The sequence below is a fragment of the Nannobrachium achirus genome (genome assembly GCF_963921795.1).
Source record: "Nannobrachium achirus genome assembly, chromosome: 13".
Taxonomy (NCBI): Eukaryota; Metazoa; Chordata; class Actinopteri; order Myctophiformes; family Myctophidae; genus Nannobrachium; species Nannobrachium achirus.
This window is the reverse complement of record NC_137833.1, coordinates 45295887-45319020: the sequence shown is the minus strand read 5'-3', so window position 1 is coordinate 45319020 and position 23134 is coordinate 45295887. Positions and strand designations below refer to the sequence as shown.

The following is a 23134-nucleotide window of genomic DNA, read 5'->3' as shown; positions in this document are numbered from 1 at the left end:
TAGACAGAGCTTTATTTGATCCCGAGGCAAAATCCAGGTGTCATGGCAGCACTGCAGTAGTCATGAACCAACCGGACAGATACAGTTACACTGTCGTGCTCAGTAAATAGCAGATCTACAAGCTCACAAGGTCATTCCACTACAAAGCTCAATTTTCTTACCTCTCTTGGCTGCTTGTATTTACGTTTATTTCTGACTTTGATACAAGTCATAGCACTGTATTCTCTTATTTATTTGTTTAAAATGAGTTGAGGGTTGGGGGTGTGGGTGGGAGAGGGTGGGCAAGCTAACTATCTGTAAGTGTGTGCATTGTCTAGTGTGTATTTGTATTGTATCAATGTAATGTTTTATGTGTATAGGACCCCTCTTAAATGAGATGCTGCATCTCAAGGGGCTATCTTTTCTATAAATTCTGACCAAATTCTGACAATGTGTGTGATGGCGTGCAACACCAGCATGCAGCATGCAAGTACAAAACAGGCTTAAGAGTAAAGGGCTATAACTCAAGGCCAGTACACACCGATGCAAGTCCTTGCAACTACTTGCAACCATTATCCCCAAATGGCACCAGTCTGCAGTTCTGACCACTGCAATGGTCTCCAAAGCGGGTTTGTTGCAAGGACTTGCTGTGTGCTGTGGAGTGGCATTTTATTCAAGAATAACAAAGTTAGACAATGCTGAGTAAAAAATAGATAGAAATGTAAATTAAAATACTTAGCCTGCTGTGGCCATCTGCACATGGACGGACGTACGTACGTACGTACATACTATAGAAATGAGAGCTACGCTTCACAGCCATAATCTCATCAGAATAATCATTGAGTGTAATCTAATCTAAATCATTATCACATTAGCAGATTTAACAAAACCTCAGATTATGATATCTTGTAAAGTGTCCTGTTTGCTTTTGGTATTCATTTCACAGCTGCTCTCATTTAGTATGAATGAGAGCGTTGCTTTGTGTATTGTAATCGAAGCCTGAGCTCTGCTTCATTCTGCCTTTAATGTGGGACAACAAACATAATTCATATTGAGGCTTGCTGATTCCCCCTTTTTACAGCGGAATAAAGATAAATAAAATAAAGAAAGGCACTTAAATTATAGAACAAGCTTATAATGGGATTTTGATGAATGATTATTATATTCTTGAGGTATTATTTATTTATTTGATTATTAGCAGGGAAATCTGAGCACGTACTCTATGCTTTTCAACCTGGATTCCCCAAAATAACTTGGGGACCCCCCCTGGGGTTCCTGACCCACAGTTTGAGAACCACTGCATTATAACATCAGCTCTGCCCTCTTAGTTACGCAATACAAGGCTATACAATGGCTAAACCTAATCCTCTTTGTGTCATTCTCTTCCTAATAATAAAGATGAGTGCTTTATTTCCATTCTTGTGTGGCATGTCTGATATGTATCTATTTGTAATTAATGCTTTAATTCCTGCCTGTTTTTTTTTCTGACACAGACAACCATCTGTTAACAATTATGCCACTTAGTGCTGATGCGTTGTCTTTTCTTATCTGACTTGTACTACCCCAAACCTGTTGCCAAATGAGACCTTGAGCTGCCTATATCTAAATTAACTTGTGACTGTTGGGCCCTCACAAGTTTTTAGCTTGGTGGCGCTCAAGGTTTAGCCTCAACCCTCAACGAAAAAGGGACAAAGTACATTTTATTTTTGTAATACAATTTCAGCTGATCCCAGGCGTAGCCACTAGCCAGACATATCAAAAATCTCTGCTTAACAATACGTCAGGTAACATCTAAATTCAACGTAGAGGTTTGAACTGGGTGGTAAAAAAACAATTGTCTTGTTTTCTCTGCTCTTCTAGTCCCTACATTGAATTTAGATGTCACCAGACATATCGATAGGCAGAGATCTATGTCTGCCTATGTGAGACTTTACAGATCCTGTGTATATATTTTTTCTTTCTGGGAGACTACTTCTATTTCTTGCTTTTCTTTGTCCCCCCAATCATTCACATCCCTGAATGACGAAGGATTTCATTTGGCAATAGGGGCTTTTCCCTTTTCCATCTGTACCTAACTGACTGATTTTGGCTCTCTTTGTCTCTGTTTCTCTGGTCTGTCTGTCTGTCTGTCTGTCTGTCTCTGCTACTCTTGTCTGTCTCTGCTACCCTGGTCTGTCTCTGCTACTCTGGTCTTCTCTTCCACAGATGAACATTCTCCATCTAATTCTCAGACTCACCCTCTGATGCAATTCCCCACAGGCAAGTTATCTGTGTGTCGCTGTGTCTACTCCATTCCTCCCTCCTGCAACATCTTAAGTTCATTCCTCATTATGTCTTTCAAATCAGTTTTGATTACAAAAAAAGAAGGAAAAAAAACATGCATGGGAGAAGTTGTAGTGTTTTGTGAGTAGTTTCTGCATTTTGTAAATGACTTTGCATTTTCTATTTTACATTGGTTGTATTTGCCCTGCCTTGTGACCTTGTAGTTTTAGTAGACTAGACTAGAATTAACCGAGTTGGAACACACAAGCAATGTCTATTGTCTATTGGAATAATGATTCTTCATGTCACATTGTTGGTATCTTTCTTGTTAGCCACAATACTTTTCAGACACGAGACATTAAGCACAACGTTAATCCTGGCATCTAGTTCAAATGTTTTACAAATTTACACAAAATAGTGAATAATGAATAGAGTGGTGGCTATTTTTGCTGTTCATCATACAATAGAGCACTGAAGTCTGCCATCACTGCCGCTAGAGGGCGCCATCTCCCTGGGTCAGAGTTATTCTATTGGTATATACTATAAGAATGGTGTTCCAAAAATAAACAAATCACCCTGGCGATTTTATTCATATGGATATGAAGCGTGACCACTGACTGACAAAGTACTAATTTATCCAAAGGGTAAGATTTAATTTTATTTATCCAAACACATGAAATTAATTAAATGTAGCCTAACTCAATATCATAAACAATTCCTGATAATCTCCTGGACCTGGGTGGTTTTCTAATTTTTGGAACAAATTCTTATGACGCAATCTAAGATTTGCCTATGGGAATTCCAATACAAAAAATAACTGTGACTCAAGGGTAGTGGGAGTGACGTCAGGTCTATGGAAGTATTAAGTGGTAAAACAGGACGGTGCAGGTTCTGGGCCAAAAACAGAAGCTATATGGAACAACACAGATTCCACACTCACTGTGGAATATTATTACTTCACAGTGACATTTGAACATAACCAAGACAACACATACATGTATCATTTAAACCGTTTTGAAATTGAATATGCATCACCTGTGAGAGGAATCATTATCTCCCTTAATAGACAGCTTGTGTGTGTTTAGGTTGAATGAGGATCCATTGGGCATGACCCTTGACGTGCTGTCGCCACCAGACCTGGGCAAGAAAATAGAACACATTTGATTTGGGTTTAAGTAGCCTACTTAAGGTCAGGGTGGGGAATTGTTTTCTATTTTTAACCAGAATATTTGACTTGGAACGAAAAAAGACCCTGGTTGTTACCTGCTAAAGTGGTAGAATGTAGCATTAAATGGGTGGCTCCACCGTTGTTCAAAATGCGGTTCATATTTTACCCAGGTGTGGTGAGCACTTTGAAGGAATGGAGTGTGTCTTTGATATGTGCTGTATTGCATTCTCCTTCCCCCTCTCTCCCTCTCTACTCAAGCACTTGGGCAGAAGGGTGATTCCCCTGCTCCCATCTCTCCTCTTTCCCCTCTCCACTCTCCCGACTCTCTGGAAGAGCTGTCTCTGACTGAGAGTCCCAACCAACCCCCTACTTCGGCATCCGCTGCACTATACTGCTCCTCTTCTTCCTCTACCAAACCACCCCAAACTAGGTCCAAGGACATGCCTTGGGATCGTGAAGAGGGTCACTCCGGAACGGGGCATAGTAAGAATCAGGAAGACGATGTAGATCCCTTAGCGGGCCCTTATCTGAGTTTAGGAAAAGACCCAGTGCACAAGAATCTGTGCGAGGACAGCGGAGTGTCCTTTTCCCCTGAAGACAAAGCTCTTAGTTCAGGCAGTCAGTCGACTGGCGGCCCCTCTCCCCTGAGCCCCCAGGTTCTGGCATTCCCAGAGTCTCACCCTGCCTCCTCTAACCCAACAGAGCCCTGGGATTCGACACGCCTTGCATCTCAAGATAACTCCCGTGTCTCCATGGATACCTTCTCCAAGGACACCACTCCCATTGGCTCCTCCAGGTATGAGCCAGACATGCATGGTAAGCAATCGGATGAAGATGATGATGACTTGATGCATGAGGTGAAGAAGAGCAGCCACCCGTTCCAGGGATTCTCCCCTGTGGCAGACGCAGGGTACTCCCATTTCGGGGATGACAGTAAGGCCAGCAAAATGTCAGAGAGTCCAACCCCAGATTTGGTCCAGTACGGGCAGACTGGAGATTCCCAGGACACTCTACCATCGTTCCTTGATGAGGGCAAAGCTGCGTTTGAGTCTGCTAAGATGACCACCACAGACTCCCTTATGAGTCAGTTCTCCGGCCTTAAAGAAGATGAAGATGATGACGATGAGGATTCAGCCTTGCCACCGTCTCTTCCTGATATCCTGAAGTCTTCTCCTCTCAACCCTGAGAAAATGGACTCTGGTTCCTCCACCGAGGGGACTCCTGAGGAACAGAGTCCCGTGCTTGAGCGCAGGATGATGGAGTCGCCCAATCCGCCAATCAACCTGTCGGCCAATAATCCGTTTGCCTTCGACTCCAAAGTCTCTCTGCTGAAAGAGATGGCCGAAGAGACGGAGGCCAGAATTTCCGAGAAAACCTTTGGTGCATTCGACCTGGTGAAGGAAGCGGAGGAAACCACCCCAACAAAGGCGAAGGAGGAAGAGCATGTCAAGATTGAGCAGAAGGACTGGTTCTCGTGCCACGACTCCCCCAAGATGGCTGACACATTTAAGCCTCTAGATTTCCAGACCCAAAAGCCCCCCGCCACCGGAGATGATTCTGATTCCGATGTCCCGACAGCGGACTCTCTCTCTCCGGTTCTGGAGGCCATGATCAAGAACCCTGCCATCTTCCAGGTGGAAACAGACGAGCAGAAGGCAGAACTGAAGATGGAGGTAGAGGAGGATTTTGCTGAGGAGGTGTCCGAGCCCGAAATCTCCTCTGAGGAATTTGAGTTTATTGAGAGGCCACCTAGGGGCATCATTGACGAGTTCCTGGAGGCTCTGGACAACTCCAAATTCCCCTCCTCGTCCAAGGCTCCGGAGTTGTTGGACGATGATGACCTTATATTCGGAAAGACGGAACCTTCTGCTCCAGCAGAACTTGAGGAAGAGTCTCCAAGCCAGAGTTCCTACCTCCTCCTGACTCAGGCCTCCCCCAAGTCCTCCCCGCAGAAGGGCAAGGCAGAGCTGGAGAAGCCTGAAGTCCCACAGGCCCCTGCCCCATCCCAAGCGCCGCTTATCCATACACCTGTCAGCAAACCAGAGGAGACTATCGCTAACGAGAGCACAGCGGGGTGCACAATGTTTCAGATGCCAAACCTCAGTGCATACAAAGGTAAAAAAAAATCGATGTTGGCATGAAAAACATGCTTCATGCTTAATGCTTCAGTTTTCGTTGCCATCAACTCCCTCGGCACCCTTATGGCTGTTTTAAACTTGTTTTGCGTATCGCGTCGCTCTTCAAAAATGGCAATCTAGAAGCTTGCTGCGACACGTGTGCTTGTAGATCTGCTATTTTTGATGCGCGCCACTTGCGCACAACCAAGCATAAATCAAGCCTTACATTCTCATTGTTTATCCTCTACAAATCAACCAGCCATCTTCTAGTCAACCAAACATCATCTCTGCGTCAACAAAATATCTTCTCCCAGTCAACCAACCACCTCCCCTTTCTTTTTAAATCGTGAGTTTCTCATTTGCAAGACCTTTCTCCTCTGCACCATTCCTTTTCAGATTTCCTTTAGAAATTTTAACCATTGCATTTAGTTTGCATTTAGTTTGACATTTTCCTTTATTTTTTTTACATTTTAACCATTGCATTTTGCTTTTATTGTGTTGTCCTTGCTTCATTGTGGCTTGAGATTTCCATTTGTGTGGTGTGCATTCTCATTCAGTATAGTGTCTCATCACTAAAATATGTTTTATTGCTCTCTCTTGTGATGTGATGAGTAGAATGTGACTGTTCATTAAAAACAAAGCCCCCCTCTTGCTATCAGCTTTAAAACGATTCATAGAAAGAATAATAGAGTAGGTACTTTTTTTTAAAGTCAAGGTTTAGCATCCTGCTATCCCCACTATGGGGTGCAGACTCTCTCTGTCTCGGGCTCTTTCTGTCTCTCTCTGTCTCTGTCTCTGTCTCTGTCTCTCTGTCTCTCTCTCCCCGATAACCCCTATTTTATATATACTATTAGATTACCTTGTATACTGATTTTAGCTCTGCTCAGCTGCACTGGAAATAACCAGAGGTGTCTGGCTTGAAACCTGACACTACCTTATAGACCACACCCTAACCCCCACTGGACATGCTCTCAGGAGCAGTTATCTCCACCCCGTTCATGGTAGAATAGAGCACCGAAGTCTGACATCACTGTCGCTAGACTAAAGGGCACTATCCCCCGACCCCGTATGTCAGTTATTTCTTTGTATTGCAGCTCCCATAGACATAAAAAAACATATCAATATTGAGGTATTTGGTTCAAAAATATATTTGATTTTACCCAGCCATGATGTCTACATGTTCACAGCTTAAGAGTTGATTGATTAACATGTATATAGGTGTAGTCACTGTACACTGATGATCCTCACCTAGATGTATGTGTGTGTGTGTGTGTGTGTGTTTATGATTTACATCAAAGCCAGACCTGCCTGCTTCAGGCTGGCCTTTCAGGAAGTGATTAGATTGCTGACGTGGCTCTCTTACTCTCTCCCCCCTCTCTCTATCTCTCCCTCTCTCATGACATTTCAGCTGAGTCTTTACTTTAGTGGATGACTATGTTTTATTCAAACCAATATTGACCCATTATCTCTCTCTCACTCACACACACACACACAGCACACACACACACACACACACACACACACACACACACACACACACACACACACACACGCACGTACGCACGCGCGCGCACACACACGCACACACGAAAGGACAGCATCTGCGGGGTTGTAGGCAGTCGCCATAAGTAGAGCAGTGGGACCCTGCTCTTTGGCATTGACTGCCAAGTTGTGTGTGTTTGAGGAATCTCATATTTAAAAAAGAAAATCTAAAAAAACACCCGACTGTGTCGTCGCTGCATTGCGACACTGGCGTCCCATCAAACAGTAACCCTCCTTGCACCCATCACCCAGTCAGCAACTACTGTACTTTTTTTTAAGGAGAAAAAACTGCCAATCTACAATGAGTCTGCGACTCGTTGTGAGCTTGTAGATTGTCTTGTTTCGGCAAAGAGATTTGGGGTTCATATCTTGATTTCTTTTTTTTCTTTTTACTATTTTGTAAAACATTTTAAAATTGTGAAAATAGCTGATCTACATCGTCGACACGTTGTGAGCTTGTAGATCGGCTTTTTGAACCATTTTAAAATGTTTTTCAAAATAGTAAAAAGAAGAAAAAAAGCCTCAAATGTTTAGGCATAAGGAGTATGGCAAGATGGGGCCCTTTAGTGTAGAGGGGAAAGAAAGGGACCCCAATTCACACAGTGAAGTGTTAATTTAACTGAGAGGGTACAACTGTGGGTACATTGGTTCCATGTGTACACTCTGTGAGGTACAGACCTGTGGGGGTCCATCTGAACTACCAGTTAGTTGGGGAGTGGGTGGACTCCTGGGAGCCATTGATTTGACCTTAAAGTTAATCATATCAAATATGTGCATATTCATTAGTTGAGCCACTATGAGATTGCAAAACTGTGTGTGTGTACACGTGTCTGCCTGTAGCAACTCACTGTTTCATCATCCAATTACAACTCGAGGCCATGAAATCCTTTTGATGTTTGGGTTGTCATAATTTAAAGCAGGAATGACAAGGCTCTGTCGCTTTCTTTACAGAAGGATAGTTAATTGCACAGTGTTAAACTTTATGGGCAAGACACCAATGTGATGAGTCACGCTCCCTCTCTCTGTCTGTCTGTCTGTCTGTCTCTGTGCAGCTTAGGATTGGCCCCATTGAATGCAAAGTTCTTAGTCATAATTATATCATATACGGTAGTATTAAATTGGATACAGATATAGATAAATAATAGTTTCTGTCTTGTGAATGAGGTGTGAATGATTGTGTCCTGTTAATGTCATGCTGTTTAAAGCAGTGGTTCTGCAAAAATATCTTTACTCAAACCTTTGTTTCTGGAGGTCCCTGACACAAAATATTTTGAGATGGAGGTCCGCAGCCAAATGCATATTAATTTGGTTGTCCTTGACATGAAAATGTTTGAGAACCACTGGTTTAAAAAGTGACCATAGGAAAGAATCACCTGCAAATGTGTGTGAACAGAGATGGGAAGATGAAATCTTTATGAAATGAGACAGCTGCCCTCTAGTGGCCACACACTGCGATTACAGCCCTTGATTCAACATGCGACATACAGTACAGTAGTACATCCAGTTCTTATCAAGTGTTATTTAATGCATGATTCTTAATAGCACAATTCCCCATGGGTATTTAAGTGTGTTTTGCTACAAGCTTTATCTAAACATTATTCAAACGCTCTTACCTTTTTAATATTAATATTATCTTCATAGAGATAGTGTATAGGAGAAATGGGGAGAGGGAGAGGGAGACAAGAGTAGGAATAAGAGTAGGACAGACAGTAGGAATTAAGGCCTCTCCATACTTCGACCGAAATGTTTGGTGAGTTGTTTTCCTACGTGCAAATTTCCGAACTCTCGTTCGGTCCAATGCTTTTCAGAAGTCCCGAGGGATTTAATTTTATGGTAGAAAAGGACAGTCAAAGTATGGACAGGCCTGTCGCCTTTAGGAAAGCAGAGAGACACATGTCCCTCTCAGGACCAGAATGGAAACAAGCCCTTAGGGCCTTTTGTGTTATCCTTATAGCATCAGTGTATAATTGTACCACTGCACTATTTGCAAACCGTTTAAGTATTCATTAATCAAAGGAGAGACATTGCTGCCGGTAGAGGTAATGTTTGAACCTACCGCTTCATTTATGGACAATCATTATGAGTTAAGTTTTTAAACGGTCCGCGTCAGTTTAATTCACGTTTACCCAGCGACCAGCGTGTTCGAGTAGTATTCCCATTCATAATCCATCTGTGGTGTCCATTTAGAGCTGATGATTCAGCATCCATGTCAGACTTGGCCACATTCCAGTTCCATTTAGGTAATTGGAGCCTGTCTGCAGTAAAAGGCAGAGGTAGTGGAACCTATTACTGCCTGGGTTCATGTGCTTACGTTGAAGTTCAGTTTGAACCCTGACCTCCCATGTGCTGTACAGTATGTCTGTAGGACAAGTGTCAAGTGGGGGGGGGGGGGGCTAAGGCCTGACACAATTATCAAACTATTCATGTACGGAATGTCTGTCTGCCGTCTGTCCACATGCTGACATCACTGTCGGATACTAAACAGTGTAACTGCCATGGTAACAGCTGCATTCTGAAACAATGCCCGACATCACTGACTGACATCACGGAACACCATATATGGGCATAAAGGAGTGAAACAGTCAGCATGCTGACATCACTGATATTTAGTATAGAGACACACAGGCTCCTACAAATTCACGCCCCCTATTAAGGATGAACGGTGTACTGCAGCTGCCAATGCAATCCCAATGAGGGGCATCGTGAAATAAAAATAATTTCAGTGGTTGACTACTGAGGCCGTAGCGATTTGTTTTGTGTTATAATAAAGTGTCCCGTGAGTTTAATTTGGCCTTTTTAAAGTGGCATATCTGTCATCTTGATACACTCAAAAGTGCTAGCATTGGAAAATCTAAGTTTAAGTGGTCGCATGGTACACACGTCATGGACGCATCCCTTGAGGTTTTCAATACCCAGATACCCAGTTCGTGTAGGATTATTTTAATATTAGGCTAACCACAGTTGAATTGCAATGACTTTCTATCGGCTGGCTTGCAGTACACGTTCTCCCTTACCTGAAGTGGTGCCGCTGTCTCAATTGTGGGCGTGAATTTGTAGGCGCCTGTGTGTCTCTATACCATGAGAAATGTCGCAGCTTGTCTCTGTCTGTCTGTCTGTGTCTGTCTGTGTCAGTCCTTCCTTCAGTCAGTCAGTACACATTTTTACAGTCTATTGGTTCCCTTGTTAGTTACTGTGACATCACTCTGACATCATGCTCTGATGTCACTGTGATGTAGGGGAACCACTCTTAACAGAATGGGTTTGCTGCTCTGACATCATGCTCTGGCTTCATGTCCCTTTTATGCCCATAGTCGACAATGTGATGTCAGAACATGCCCATATATGGGCATTCCCAGATCACACTTGCAAATTAATTACATCCTTGTCCGTTTTATGCCCGTATATGGAGACCCCTGTCCCAGTGTCATCAATATTAAGGGCATATCTGGGAATGCCCATATATGGGCATGTTCTGACATGCCCATATATGAGCATTTCCAGATCACACTTGCAAATTAATTACGTCCTTGTCCGTTCTATGCCCATATATGGAGATCCCTGTCCCGATGTCATCAATATTAAGGGCATATCTGGGAATGCCCATATTTGGTAATGCCCATATATTAGCATGTTCTGCCAATCTCAACAGTCAGGCACTGTTAAGATTGGGTAACTGGTCCGATATACATCACTGGCCAGATAGCCAAGAATTGGCGCAACCTCGCCCTTTGGGGCATAACCTCTCAAATTGATGTAATAAGGTGCATAACCTCTCAAATTGATGTATTAATGACATTATTACTCTGTAATAAACGCTTCAGTGGCCCAATAAGTAGTATAAAGTCCACAGACCATTAGAGGGAGCTCAAGGCCCAACTATGGTTGAGAATCCCTGCCCTAAATGCAAGGGGTGGAATTGGCTGAGGTTGTTAGCAAAATTCAAGCCCCTCTTGGGAGCTTTTGTTTGCATGGCTAAAGGTACAGTTTCATGACCGTATACTTCTCTGGTACAAGGTCAACTAAAAGGATACCTCAAAAAAGCTTTTGTGCTTGTTTTGTTTCAATTGGGGTCCTTTTTAACTTGTAAAACACAATGCAAAATAAATGGTATTTGGTAAGGATAGGCTTTGTTATCCTTTACCAGTTTCAGTTTTTTATTGAGTGTAGAGAAAATAGTTTTTATTGTAGCGACATTTTCATAAAATGCCAAAGAAGTGTTTCATTTTGTATTTACACTACTAGGGGTCCACCCTATGTTCCCCAGGTTCTATGTTCCCCACAGGTTAGGCAGCTTTAGTTTTACTGAGGTTAAGGTTAGGTTTAGGTGGTAAGTGGGGACCATGTAACCTGGGGAACATAGGTACGGTCCCACACTACTACTGTGCTGTCTGCAGTGCAGAGATGCGCTTGACAGACACAAGAGGTCTCCCTTCGCCTCCCTTTAGTCCCTTCTGCATTGTGCAGTGACTGGGGGTATGAACTTTGGTAACAACCTCGGCCGATTACACTCCTTGCTGCCCTAATGCAGCCCTAGTCATTCTGTTGGAGGAAGTGGAAGAAGATAATGATGACCGAGACGATAGATTGAGTAGGTTAGAGGTTTGTCTCCTGCAAGAAAGGTCCTATACACACACAGCCTGTTCAAGGTGTGAAGGTTGTTATTATTCCGCTTGGTTTTGGGTATAGAACACTGGTTCTTAGCTCGAGAACCAAAGGTGAAATTTGTCTCCCTGGTACTACAAGCGATGTGAGCTTGTAGATTTTCAATACTTATTAATAGTAGTTTTTTTCCTTCTAATTTATGGAATTCCTTTTTTAAGTAATTTCTTTTCAAATTATGATAAAAAACAAAGTAGGAAACAAAAAAATTACTTTAACTTGTGACCCATTAAAATCGGTCCGCGACCCACAAATGGGTCCCGACCCAGTCGAATCGACATTGTGTGTAAAAGAGACAGCAGGCCCTTAATGTGCTCTCTCCCTCTCCTACACATTCTTCCCAGCATTAATCAGATCCAAACATATCGGTCTACAGCGTCTACGGTCCATTCGGCACGGCACCCCTTCCATTTCTCCTCCCAACGTATTTCTGATCGCGCACAACACGTCGCTCACACCAATGCGCCGTCGTAACGCGACGCACGGCAACTTTGACTTTTAACTAAGTGTGGTATTTAAATGTGCTCAGGTAGCAAAAGCAACTCAACAGGCACTGATTTAACCACTTTAACCCTGATTGCCAAAAAGTGCAGTAATAACAATACGTTACGATGCGACACATTGTTGTGAGCTTGCAGAATGGCTATTTCCATTGATCATCGTACGGTGAAGTACATAGGGCTTAAATGGTTGGCGTCACACCTCTTGATTCTGGAACTGCTGGCATGCTATGGTAAAAGTGCCCCCACATGGGGGCGGTATTATGCTAGCTTTGTTTGATTCTGTAGGAGCAAAGTTGCATTTCCGTTGAACCAATATTGTGGGATCTCTGTATGAAAAGGGGGGATAGATATACAGTAGAATGAGTAGATGCACCGGATTTCAGTGGGAGAGAAGGCAAAAGACAGCTGTTTGTGCATGCATATGTGTGTCTCGGACAGGACAGTGAGATTCGATTACTGCAGTCGTCTCTCCAGGGGAAGGTTTGGTTTGGTGTCAGTGGTGTCAGTCCCCCTCCCTCCTCCTCCACTTTCACCCCCCCCCCCTCGCCCTCCCTCCAATATCACTGGGCACCACAGCACAGCACAGCGCAGCACGCCACAGCTCACCACCACTAGCACACTACACCAACAGGACAGCACTCTACAGCTCTCTCTCTCTCTCTCTCCTGTGGAATCTTGTATTTGCCAACTCCTGACAAGAATGGAGACCAACGGTAACGGCGTCACTAACGGAGTGGACAAGAAGAGCCATGTCGCGCATTTGCCCAAAACCTGGAGGGATCACGGTACTGCTGCTGCGCACACAGCTCTTGTCTTTTTAACACTTTTGACACGCTTGACTATACAGCTTCTCTATTTATTTTTCAGATAGCGCTGCTGGTAGACAGGCTCTGTCTTGCTGATAACGCGGCTGTTTTGTCGGATCGATTTAGGTAACGGTAAAAGCTGGCTGTTGACTTTGGGCTGCAGCAGTGACAGACTCTGTGCTGGTTTGGTTAATTGTTAATTGTATGGGAAATGTCAGTGCTGGTGGGTCGTTGGTAGGTCACTTGTCTGGCTGTTCATGCGCAACACCCTCCTCTGTGACTCATACCTTCATGGTGCCATGGCTTTGACAGTGGCTCTTATTTTGAAATGTGACTGCAGAACTTTTGCATTTTAGAATTCCTATGAGTATCAAAAGCGTTGTCGACGTTCTGGAATATTCTGGAATGTCCATGGAGCTTGTTGCTAAGGGAACCGAGGTAGCTGCCAGCTCTAGTAGCCCTGCAGAAACCTTTGGACGATTACTGATATGAGCAAAGGTGGCTCTGTGTTTGTGTACGCGCGCACAGTCACACATGCACGTGTGTAGTCTGACCATGGTGACATTTTATATTTAATCATTGGCTCACACATTATGGCTCACAGGCTGTGTGTTATGTTCATAGATTTTGTAGTGGTCATTATGTTTCATTCTCCGATATCATTTTAATGTAAATGTAAATCATAAATTGTGTGTGTGTGTGTGTGTGTGTGTGTGTGTGTGTGTGTGTGTGTGTGTGTGTGTGTGTGTGTGTGTGTGTGTGTGTGTGTGTGTGTGTGTGTGTGTGTGTGTGTGTGTGTGTGTGTGTGTGTGTGTGTGTGTGTGTGTGTGTGTGTGTGTGTGTGTGTGTGTGTGTGTGTGTGTGTGTGTGTGCGTGTGTGTGTGTGAGATAATGAGCAGGTGAGAAATGTGACTGTACTTTTGTCATCGCGTGCTTCTTGATGTTGGTAAATTGGAGGCATACAAAGTCTTAAGTCTTCAATCACTTACCCAAACCAGCATGTTCTACTTTTTAAAATGTCCATGTTCTAGCTAGCAGATTCAGTGAAGGGGTGTGGCAACAAGGTGTGGCATTGGAAGACCAGTGTCCACATTGGATCATTTGTAATATAATATTTTAGATTGACTCGACTTTCCGTTGGAGCAACGAGTCATGTAGCACCAGGTTTGTACGTACAGTGAGTTCTGGTGATTTTTAACATTAAGAGCTTGAGTTACTGCTGTTTCAATCTATTTCTGTCACTCAACATATCCCCTAGTATCCCCTACCTCTAAAGTAGGGATGTCCCGATACCACTTTTTTGCTGACCGAGTACGAGTACAAGTACTTCATGTTGAGTACTCGCCGATACCGAGTACCGATACGAGTACAATTAATAATACAAAATGTATTTAAATTACGCTTTTTTTTTTCCTCTAAAAAAATATATTATCCAATTTCCGCAACTATAACATAATGTCAAATTATTATTTTTTTCTGGTATTCTCAGAAATGCATTCATTGATTTAGCCCACAGCAATCTGAGTTCCCAGAGGTAATTTCTTCCACCACTAGGTGGCGAAGCCCACAGAATCTCTATTCTCTTCAATCAATCGTCTTTTTTCAGCTGTGCTACACTGGCAGGCAGGCACGTACACACATTGACAATTTGACATCAACGGGGGCTTGAGCCCCTGCCAGATCAGTCTGTAAAAAGTGTCCATGAATGCATTTTTTTTACTATGGTAAAAAATGCAAATGTCCCCGGGCCCTTTCCATACCATAACTGAAGGCTGCATTCAAGAGAATTGTCCACCAAAAGGCCTTCTAGAAATATCAGCCCCTGCCTCTCTAAAATTTCTCTGCACGTCCCTGCAGACAGACACACACTTCACCGAGAGAGCGAGCTTGCAAGACAAGAGCGACAGAGACAAACAAACAAACACACACACACACACACACACAGCTTTCTAGTGGGAAGTTTAACTTACCTACAGTAGCCTATACTTTGCAATTTGCGTGAGGTGGTGAAGGATATATGAAAGAGATTCAACTTTAGAGGTAAGTTTAGCGCAACAAGGCATGCCGTGATGCTGATGCCTTTAAGTGGTCGCAGCTGTATCGTTGGAGCACTGGTGCCTCGTTCGCAGTGCGGCACTGTGAGCTTGCATATCTGCTATTTTTCAATAGCAAAAGTATAAAATAATTAAGGCCCTGGCTTTCACCTTGAGCCCTAGTAACTCAGTCCCACTTTTCTCCCCCTTGTGACACCCCAGCAGAGTATCGGGCGCTGCCGTGAGAAGTATCTGGCGAGTACGAGTACAGCAAAATAGGGTTGTATCGGGTCGAGTACCGATACCACGAGTACCGATACCGCATCCCTACTCTAAAGTATAGTGTGGCCAAGTTTTTACACACTTAGCTCTTATCATCTTGTCATTGTTCTATTATAGGTGTAGATTTTCAATATTGTAAAACTGTTTGAGCCACATCTATCTATAAATGCGAGAAGTCTCTGCGTGTGTGTGTGTGTGTTTGTAATCCGCGTATCTCGAGAACCGTTCGTCCCACCGGCTTCAGATTCGGCACGCGCGTTCCCCACCGCGGCACGGAGTGCAGTGCCGGGTCTCGACCCGACCCGACGCGCGGTTTTCCCAAACCGGCGCGAAACGTTCGGAATCTCCTTATGCGGGGTTGATTGTTGACATCAGGCTGTTTCTGAGGAAATCGGCGAAAGCTCTGACTCATTGTGACATCACTTCATAAAAGGCTCTGACATCACGTACGCCACATGAGTCAACAAAAAATCTCTGTGAGTGTGTATGTATGTAGGTAATCCACGTATCTCGAGAACCGTTCGTCCCACGGGCACGCGCGTTCTCCATATGGGCATAAAATGAATGCCCCCATATGAGAACCGTTCGTCCCACGGGCACGCGCGTTCCGTCCCACGGGCACGCGCGTTCTCCATATATGGGCATAAAATGAATGCCCCCATATATGGGCATAAAATGGATAAAGGGACACAGACAGACAGATTCAGAGATCTCCGAGAACCGTTCGTCCCACGGGCACGCGCGTTCCGTCCCACGGGCACGCGCGTTCTCCATATATGAGCATAAAATGAATGCCCCCATATATGGCCACGGCACGGAGTGCAGTGCCGGGTCTCGACCCGACCCGACGCGCGGTTTTCCCAAACCGGCGCGAAACGTTCGGAATCTCCTTATGCGGGGTTGATTGTTGACATCAGGCTGTTTCTGAGGAAATCGGCGAAAGCTCTGACTCATTGTGACATCACTTCATAAAAGGCTCTGACATCACGTACGCCACATGAGTCAACAAAAAATCTCTGTGAGTGTGTATGTATGTAGGTAATCCACGTATCTCGAGAACCGTTCGTCCCACGGGCACGCGCGTTCTCCATATGGGCATAAAATGAATGCCCCCATATGAGAACCGTTCGTCCCACGGGCACGCACGTTCCGTCCCACGGGCACGCGCGTTCTCCATATATGGGCATAAAATGAATGCCCCCATATATGGGCATAAAATGGATAAAGGGACACAGACAGACAGATTCAGAGATCTCCGAGAACCGTTCGTCCCACGGGCACGCGCGTTCCGTCCCACGGGCACGCGCGTTCTCCATATATGGGCATAAAATGAATGCCCCCATATATGGGCATAAAATGGATAAAGGGACACAGACAGACAGATTCAGAGATCTCCATATATGGGCGTGAAATGGACGCAAATAGACAGATATCTCCATATATGGGCATATATGGGCAGACGTACGCCACATGAGTCAACAAAAAATCTCTGAGTGTGTATGTATGTAGGTAATCCGCGTATCTCGAGAACCGTTCGTCCCACGGGCACGCGCGTTCTCCATATATGGGCATAAAATGAATGCCCCCATATGAGAACCGTTCGTCCCACGGGCACGCGCGTTCTCCATATATGGGCATAAAATGAATGCCCCCATATATGGGCATAAAATGGATAAAGGGACACAGACAGACAGATTCAGAGATCTCATACGGCATAAAGGGACACAGACAGACACACAGACAGACGGATACAGAGATCTCCATAAATGGGCATAAAATGGACGCAAATGGCATATATGGGCATAAAATTTACGCAGAATCACAAAGATCTCCATATACGGGCATAAAGGGACACAGACAGACAGATTCAGAGATCTCCATATATGGGCGTGAAATGGACGCAAATAGACAGATATCTCCATATATGGGCATATATGGGCATAAAATGGACCCAGAACTATATCTGCAGTGATCTCCATATATGGACATAAAATGGACGCTGACAGACAGACAGATAACAGATATCTCCATATATGGGCATAAATGGACACAGGCAAACAGATGGTCAAAACGGGTCCTATGACAACAGGTATAATGGGGTTTGCATTAAAGGGCGGGGCATTCATTCCCTATTTAGGTTGTTCCGAGTTGGCCAGGTCGCCGACTAGACGCTGGGCCGCCCGAAGGGCGGCCCAGCTTCTAGTTATTGAAATGTGCACTGTAAACGTTTATGACTTTTTTAATAGTGTTGAACAGAGTTCACCCTCCTGCTATTTAAAAACAAACAAAAAAACATTCCATCCATGAAAGAATGGTTTCTCTCCATTATTAAGAACCCTATATACTTTAACCAGCCTTCCCGTGAGGTCTATACCAGACCAGACCCCTTATTTTTTGCCTCTACAGTACACCAAATCACACCTACAAAAATAGCCATTCTACATCTACAAGCTCGAGTCGTGAGGCATTGTGTGAGCCTGTAGATGGGCTATTTTTGCAGATGTTCACCCCCAGATTAGGGACACTAGGGTTCATGGGACACTAAGGGTTCATGGGGTTGGATCAAGTAAAGCCTGCTGCCTGAAGGACTGCAGGAGTCATCATTTGGTGTCAAAGTTGGCTGTTCTTCTGCGTGCATGTGCCTGTGACATGGCTTCTATTTTTGAGGCGTGCAGCTGAAAAGGTTGAGGAGCCACTGTTGTAACCTATATCCGTGCGTGACCCCGTGAACCCAGCAAATGTTGCTGGATGGGTTCAAGCGCTAGACGAGCAACCGTGAGGGAAACCCAGCGCGTTGGTTCACCGGAGCATGTGACTGTTTATGCAATAGGTGCAAAGAGACAAGGTGTGTACTACATACACCAGTCACACTTGACTAGGGATGAAGCTATTAAATTATTTTCTTGAACATTATTCTATCGATTACTTTTTCAATTAATTGAATAATTTTGAAGCACATTTTTTCATATTTTTGGTGTTTTTATATTTCAACAATTAACTTTAAATCGATTACTTGATAAGAAGTTAAGAATCGTAATTTTTCTCATAATCAATCAATCGATTAGTTTGATACTTACTGTAGCAGAACACGCAGAGCCATGTAGGAAACCTGTGGAAGCGCACCTGTTCTCAATCCAGACGTAACCACAAAAATATGTGGCTTATTTTATTATAGTACATATCACTTACAACCTAGACTGTAATCAGTAAATGTCCATATCGCTCTACATATAGACCATATATACATATCACTGTAGGTACAGAGACAGACAGCAAGCTAAGCTAATACATATCCTTTTACAAATAGACCGTTAGACTAAATGTGTTTTACTGCAGAGTAATGAATTGGCGGCGAATACCGATATGTATCCATACTATAGTGCATCCATAGTGCCATGGGCACCAGCGGCTGGGAGCCACTGTACTGTAAAGCACAGTATGTCATTTGGCTAACATGTGGTGTTTTACATCTGTCTGGTTATGTCTAGGACAAGGTTACATCTGAGTAACATGACTTTAAAGTGGTATTAAAGCTGTATTATGTAACTTCTTTTTTTGTGAATGCAAATCTATTTTGTCCAATCTGTATGGTAGAGTATGCTAATACAACACAACAATCGAGGTGGTTGTATTTGGTCTCCCTGCTCGTCTTCTATTGATACATTTTAGATCCTAGTGTCTGGTTTGACACAACCTTTGACACAATTTAGGTTCTGGTCCAAATTAAATTCCTCCCATCAGAAAGAGGAAAGTTACGTATTGCAACTTTGCTATTCAATATCTCATCAGGTTTCTTCATATGTGAAAGGGTCTGGTGGAAAGTGCAAGTAGGGCACGGTTATTTCTTTATTTTTTTGTGTGTGATGTGATGTGTCACAGACATTTGAAAGTTGTCAAACCTCAAATCAAGAAGCTGAGAAATAATCATGTCAAAGATCTGTGTTATCTCACACCTCAACATCCAAGTACAAATAAGTATTTTTTTGATCCTGAAACAAATCCTAAACACAAAACACACATCATTTAACAAAACAAAACTATTTGACTCTAGGCTTCCTTATTGACATACTACGACAGACCGCAAAATGCAACAGACTCGTTGTGAATAGGAAGTTAAACGAGGAAGCAACAGAGATTAATCTAGTGAATTAGTTTTCTTTTTATATTGACAAACTGAAAGTGAAGTGTTGACTTTGCCATATTGATGAAATTATATTTCCCAGCCCAGGTTGGTACCTACAGTGTGAGCTGGTTGTCATGTGTCTGGTAGAGCCTAGAGGTTGCATCAGTTGAGACTGTTGAACACATTGCAACACAGAGAGCTTATTGTATCACACCCTCTCTCTCCCTCTCTCAATGCCAGGCTTTATGACCCAGTGTCAAATCTATTTGACTGGATCTATATGACCAGCCATTTGTTCAGCCTAATGACTTCTATGGCAGGGTGCGTTTGTTATTCTACACCACAATGAAAGAGAGGTGCTTGTGTTGTGGTCAGGGGTGTGTGTTGCTACGATGCTGAGTCATGTACTGTGACTATGCAGATTTTGGATGTGTGTGAAGGGGGGCACACACCGGCTGCGGAACGGCGCGCGTCAAAACAGCCGCCCCTATTATTTTCAATTAACCTCACCGGCGGCGGCGGCGGCAGACGCACGTTCACGCCTTGCCCGCGGCTCCGATACGCCACTGTTCTATTTTCCAGGCGTTGCCGTGAAAAATGTCCGCAGTCGGTTTGTGTTCCCCTTGAGAGAGTATGCTTGAACCAACCAATTTCATTCAATAATATCTTGACATCCACTTCAGTCTTCAACTTGATGTTTGTAAATTATCCATGTTTATTATGGTGGGCAGGCCCAACACTCAAATCTGATACGTCTGAATGTCTGCCCATCACTTTAAACTCAGGAATACATCGCAATACGGAAGTTATATCCTCAGAAATGCCATTTCATCTGGACTTTAAATGTATAGCTTACTCAGCAGTACTCAACAGCTGTCTAGCTTCACGATGGAGGATTGTGTGACCTCTCACACACATACAGTACATGACTGGGGTGACTCACACACCCCTTGCTCTTTTACCCACACACTGCTGCATTTGATGGATTGAGTAATAATTAAAACTTATTGTACAATATTGTGTAATGTCAATGTCTATAGTACACTGTGCAACTGTTCTCAACTCCGCATTGAGGAGGGTGTCTTTTTGAAATACGGCCAACGCTACAAAAATTACCTAGCAGAGTGTGTGTCTGTTCAGCAATCTCAGCAAACATGTCTGTTACTGTACACTGCCTCCACCAGTAAGTCCACATGGGACTGTTCTTACTATTACTGCTAGTTCAAACTCACTTAAGCCCTATAAGATTTCACGTATGACAAGTGGCAAAAATAGCTGAACAAGCTCACAATGCGTAGCCTGTAGATGCATTTTTAGTGTGCTATTTTTGACCATTATGGCCATTTTATAAGGGCTTCTAAAATGCCCATAATAGGGACGACAGCCAGGTCTTCTAAGCTCTTCACGGCATTTGGTTTTTGCTCTCCGCTGGTCAGTTTTGTGACTTTAAAACAAACCTCTGTTTACATTATATAGGAATCAATACATTCAAAAACGGACTACATATCTGCACACTGCAACACTTTGTGGAACGAGGAATGCTTTTACAACCCAGTTATGTAACGCCAACCCACACCCAGTTACTGTCCTTACTTGGCTGATAACATGCAGCATTTTACAGACATTTGCATGTTGATTTTCCACCTCAGTTTAAAAATTAACATTGTGTAGATGTGTATACTCTGACCTTGCTTTGCTCTGAATTTAAGTATCGTAGATCTAAATGTAATTCTGTGATAATATGTTCTCTTTTACCTTAATGTAGACACACACACACACACACACACACACACACACACACACACACACACACACACACACACACACACTCACACACAGTTTTATACTATTAGGTCTGTACATTCTATCTATCCAATATTATTCTATAATCTTGTATTAGAAAACATTTCAGGATTCAAATTCAAAAGCATCAACACTAACAGTAGCAGATCTACAAGCTCAAAACGTGTCGCTTCGTGCACATGTTGAGCTTGCAGTTGCAGATCTGCTACTTTTGACTTTTTTTTTGTGGCTCAGGCTTATGGCAAATAGTTGTTTGTTCTTTTTGTTTGGTTGTTTGTTCATTGTTTTGATGTAAAGTGTCCTTGGATTCATGAAAGGCACTATATAAATTCAATACATTATTATTATAGCAGTGGTTCTCAACCGGTCCTTGAGGGAGTTCCAGGTGGTCCCCAGCTAAATGATGGAGAGTTAACGAGAGCTGAAGCAAATGGACCCTTATATATCTTTATAGCAGAACTACTGTTAGAGGGGGGAAAAAGGTCTGCATTTAATTGTGAAGTCTACTACAGGAAGTATTATCGTGCCCAGTAGTGCTGCGTTGCCTGCAGGCTCCTGGCTCCTCTCTCTCTCTCTCTCTCTCTCTCTCTCTCTCTCTCTCTCTCCTCTGTGCCTCTGTCTCTCTCTCTCTCTGCCTCTCTCTTGTTCGTTTCTCGGAGCTAACCGTGCTGCTAACGTTAGCCGGGCGGAGCTAGCCTAGCCTTAACATCGGGAGCCTCTCAAGATGGATTCCAAACAGGGTTAGTTCCAAACAAATCTTTTTGTTAATATATATACGGGCGTTAATCTATCATGTCGCCGTTTTTATTGAAACGTTTAAAATAAAATACGGTCGTCGCGTGTCGAGCGAGCGGTGCTGAGGAGGAGGGGGGTTGTTCTAGTCGAGGGACGGAGGGAGGAGGAGAGGAGAGGCGGCTTGTTGTGGGGATTGAAACACAGCCTTTGGGCGCTGTGTGTGTACTGTGTACTGTGTAGGTCAGTGGTTTTCAACCTTTTCCATATCATGGCCCATTATTTAATCGGCATTTGCGCCACGGTCACGGACCACCATTTGATGAGATGTGGCCTTTAAGAGATCCAAGATTAGGAATATATTGTTGTCGTTGGATAAGATTTTATCTTGGAATTTGACAATGCCATGCTGTATTGATGTGTTAGGAGAGATAAACGGGGCAAAATAACTAATTTCTTTACACACTAATTGTGTAGACTTCTTGTAAATTAAGTAATGCAGATGTTTCACAATACTCTCGAGGGCGTAAAGTGAAACCAAATGGACCCTTACGGGTTCATTTGGTTTAATTTTATGCTGTCAAGAGTTACAGATCTAAGGGTCCATTTGGTTACCAACTCTCCATCATTTCACTGAAGCTGCGGCGTGATGGTGATGGAGGCTGCACCGTCCGTCCATCATTATCCCGCCCCCCCGTAGAGGTGATCACAACACGGACACCACCGCTGCGGGGCTGGTTGGTTGACTACAGTGGAAAATAAAGTGCAGGTGCTATTTATAGCGATGCTAGCTCATGCTTTTGCTACCATATGTAGACAGAGTAGACACAGCACAGGCAGCTCCTACTCTGCGCCCCCTCCTCATCCTCCTACAAGCGCTGCCGTGTGTCGGTTCCCCAGACGATGGTGTCTGTGGTGGTGGTGTCGTTGTCGCTCCCCGAAAATGTCGCGGCCGCGGTAAGCGACGCCTAGTTCGCGGGGGATCGTCAGGGCCGCCGCCGGGGCGGGAGATGAAGCAGCGTGGTAGCCGGTGTGGGCCCCGTTGAGGTCGGCCTGGGTTGGCCGCTGTCAACGCCCTCTTTATTTGACCCACTACCCACCCCTTCCTCCATAGCACAGAACCTT

The 23134-nt window shown here is 43.9% G+C and overlaps 1 protein-coding gene across 2 annotated transcripts in view; it reads left to right on the top strand.

Annotated features, from left to right (window-relative positions):
* The window catches only part of LOC308297049 (uncharacterized protein), a 53016-nt gene that overhangs the window by 12788 nt on the left and 17094 nt on the right, over positions 1–23134 (top strand). Inside the window, exons 2-3 of one of the 2 annotated variants that reach the window (XM_080740429.1) lie at positions 2185–2238; positions 4112–5524. In XM_080740429.1, coding sequence (XP_080596555.1) covers positions 2185–2238; positions 4112–5524 — 1467 coding nt within the window. Of the gene's footprint in view, positions 1–2184; positions 2239–3667; positions 5525–23134 lie in introns of both variants that reach the window. The other variant, XM_080740428.1, reaches the window with a different exon arrangement.